Raw genomic sequence first — 2,197 nt, forward strand, 5'->3', positions numbered from 1 at the left:
TCTTTTCAATAATCGACAAAAGTTTTCTTTTGCATTTTATTTGGTTGATGGTTTAATAGTTCCAATTGTAGAATCACTAATACGCAGCACCTCCCCACCCCTGAAAAAAACGACTGCAACGTCGCCGAACGTAATAACAATTGCAACAAAGACACGTTTGGGCTTGAGATTCGGAGCAAGGGGCTACCTGCTTTTACTGTCGACGTGAGTTAGGCGGATACGAAATATATCCTGGTGTTTCTCCCGGATTTCAATTGGCACTGTTCAACTTTCTCAATGAAAACCTACCTTCAGGACAATAAATCAGTCATTAAATAATCGCAAAACGTCCCAGTAAAACGATAACACCCATTGTTCGCATTTGATTACAGCTATCGTATGGTATTGAGCTGGATCATTAATATCAAGAACAGCAACAATATGCAGCGTTAATTTGTCTGCACCCTGGTAGGTACGAGATGCTCCTCGATCGACTATCAGGCAGACCAGAAATTACACTGATAGTTATATTTTACCTTGTCAGGATGCTTGTGATATGGCTAAATTCGCAGGGAAACGGGGGAGCTATTTACTGCACTCTCTGTAGACGATGAGAATGATTTGGTGATCTCTTAATGAGAATATCCTGACCACTGGTGTCAGTAAATCAAGATTTTGGGAGAAAAGCTCGATTCTTGGAGACTAAGTGGCAAGGAAAGCTTTCAGATTGTTTCATAAATATATTCCCAACAGCTGCTCTGAATGAAAATAAACGTCTCCATGCTGCAGGTCGCATTGTTTCATTGTTCGAGTGTAGTAAAACGGGAGCAGGGAGGGGGTTGGTGAAGGAGGGTCCCATTCACTCGCGGCTGCCTCGGCTCCCTCCTCCCTCCCCGGCGTAGGCAAGGGCCAATGAGGCGGCGCGCCGCTTAACCTCTGCCCGCCGACCCCGCCGTGTGTGCCTGATGTCATGGGGCCGCACTGCTCGGCAGCGCTGCCGGGGCTGAGGCTAGAGGAAGACGCGGTGAGACGGTGCTGAGAGCGGGCAGGCGGGCGAGCCAGCCGGCCCCGGACAAGAGAGAGAGAGCGGGAGGGAGGGAAGCCAGCCAGCCAGCCTGCCGGGCGGAGCCGAGCTTTGCCGCCGGCTGCCCGGGGAGGGGGTGGGTGGGGGCTTGCAGCTCAAAAATTAACACAAAGAAACCTTCCCCCCCCCCCCCCCCCCCCGGCCACCTCCACAGACCGGCTGCGGGTTCCCCGAGCGGCGCGGCGATCGCTGGCTGCCCCCCTCCCCGGCTCCTCCTCCCACTCGCTCAGTCGACCCACAACACAAAGGAAGTGGGGGGGGGGGGGGGGGGGAGAGGCGGCGGCCGCGGCGTCACACCGGGTCCCAGGAGCCGGCCACGGCTCGGCCTCGCTCCCGGGTGCCTCTCCTACGCTGCTTCGATCCCACTCCAGCTTTTGCTCTGTCTCTCTCCTTCCCTCCCCACCCCCTCCTCCTCCACTACCCCCACCCCCTCCCTCTCTCTCTCTCCCTATACCCTCCCCTCCCGTTTGCTTTTGTCTGATTCCTTCCTGCTTCTCTCGGGCTCAGCCTCTCTTCTCTCTCCCTCTCTCTCCCTCTCTCTCTCTCTCCCTTTAATAAAAGATGCCGAGCTCGCTTTTCGCCGACATGGAGCGGAACCCCGGCGGCAGCAACAACGGCGGCGGCGGCGGAGGAGGAGAGACGCTGGATGACCAGAGAGCGCTACAGATCGCCCTGGATCAGCTCTCGCTGCTTGGTCTGGACAACGACGATAGCTCCATTTACGACAACGAGCCGAGGAAGAAGAGCGTCAACATGACCGAGTGTGTACCCGTGCCGAGCTCGGAGCACGTAGCAGAGATCGTGGGGAGACAAGGTAACGAGGAGCTGGGGTCCGTAGCCCCCTCTCTTTATGTGTAAAATGTAACATTTTGCCTTTGACGCTGCTGATGGGATACATTGTCTCTGTATACTATGTGTAATAGTGTTGCTTTGCATGGTCTTGATACAATCTGTTTGCACTGTATCGAGCTTTATCTCCATCCTGTGACAATGTATCTCTTTACTCTGCATCTTCTACTTTGCATCCTATATAGTATCGCCTTACATGATGCACCATAGGCTGGGTATTCTGTTCACTATATCCTCATTAATTGCAGCCTCCACCATGCATCTATTCTCCACACAATTCCACGC

The 2,197-nt window shown here is 53.8% G+C and overlaps 1 protein-coding gene across 3 annotated transcripts in view; it reads left to right on the top strand.

The window, feature by feature from the left end:
* The first annotated feature begins 406 nt into the window (after positions 1 to 406).
* mex3b (mex-3 RNA binding family member B) overlaps positions 407 to 2,197 on the top strand; it is a 4,765-nt gene continuing 2,974 nt past the window's right edge. The window contains exons 1-2 of one of the 3 annotated variants that reach the window (XM_052040472.1): positions 407 to 447; positions 1,625 to 1,877. In XM_052040472.1, coding sequence (XP_051896432.1) covers positions 1,625 to 1,877 — 253 coding nt within the window. In that variant the 5' untranslated portion in view covers positions 407 to 447. Of the gene's footprint in view, positions 448 to 945; positions 1,004 to 1,037; positions 1,140 to 1,624; positions 1,878 to 2,197 lie in introns of those variants that run through there. The other 2 variants (XM_052040471.1, XM_052040473.1) reach the window with 2 other exon arrangements.

Source organism: Pristis pectinata, chromosome 28, assembly GCF_009764475.1.
Source record: "Pristis pectinata isolate sPriPec2 chromosome 28, sPriPec2.1.pri, whole genome shotgun sequence".
NCBI classification, from domain to species: Eukaryota; Metazoa; Chordata; class Chondrichthyes; order Rhinopristiformes; family Pristidae; genus Pristis; species Pristis pectinata.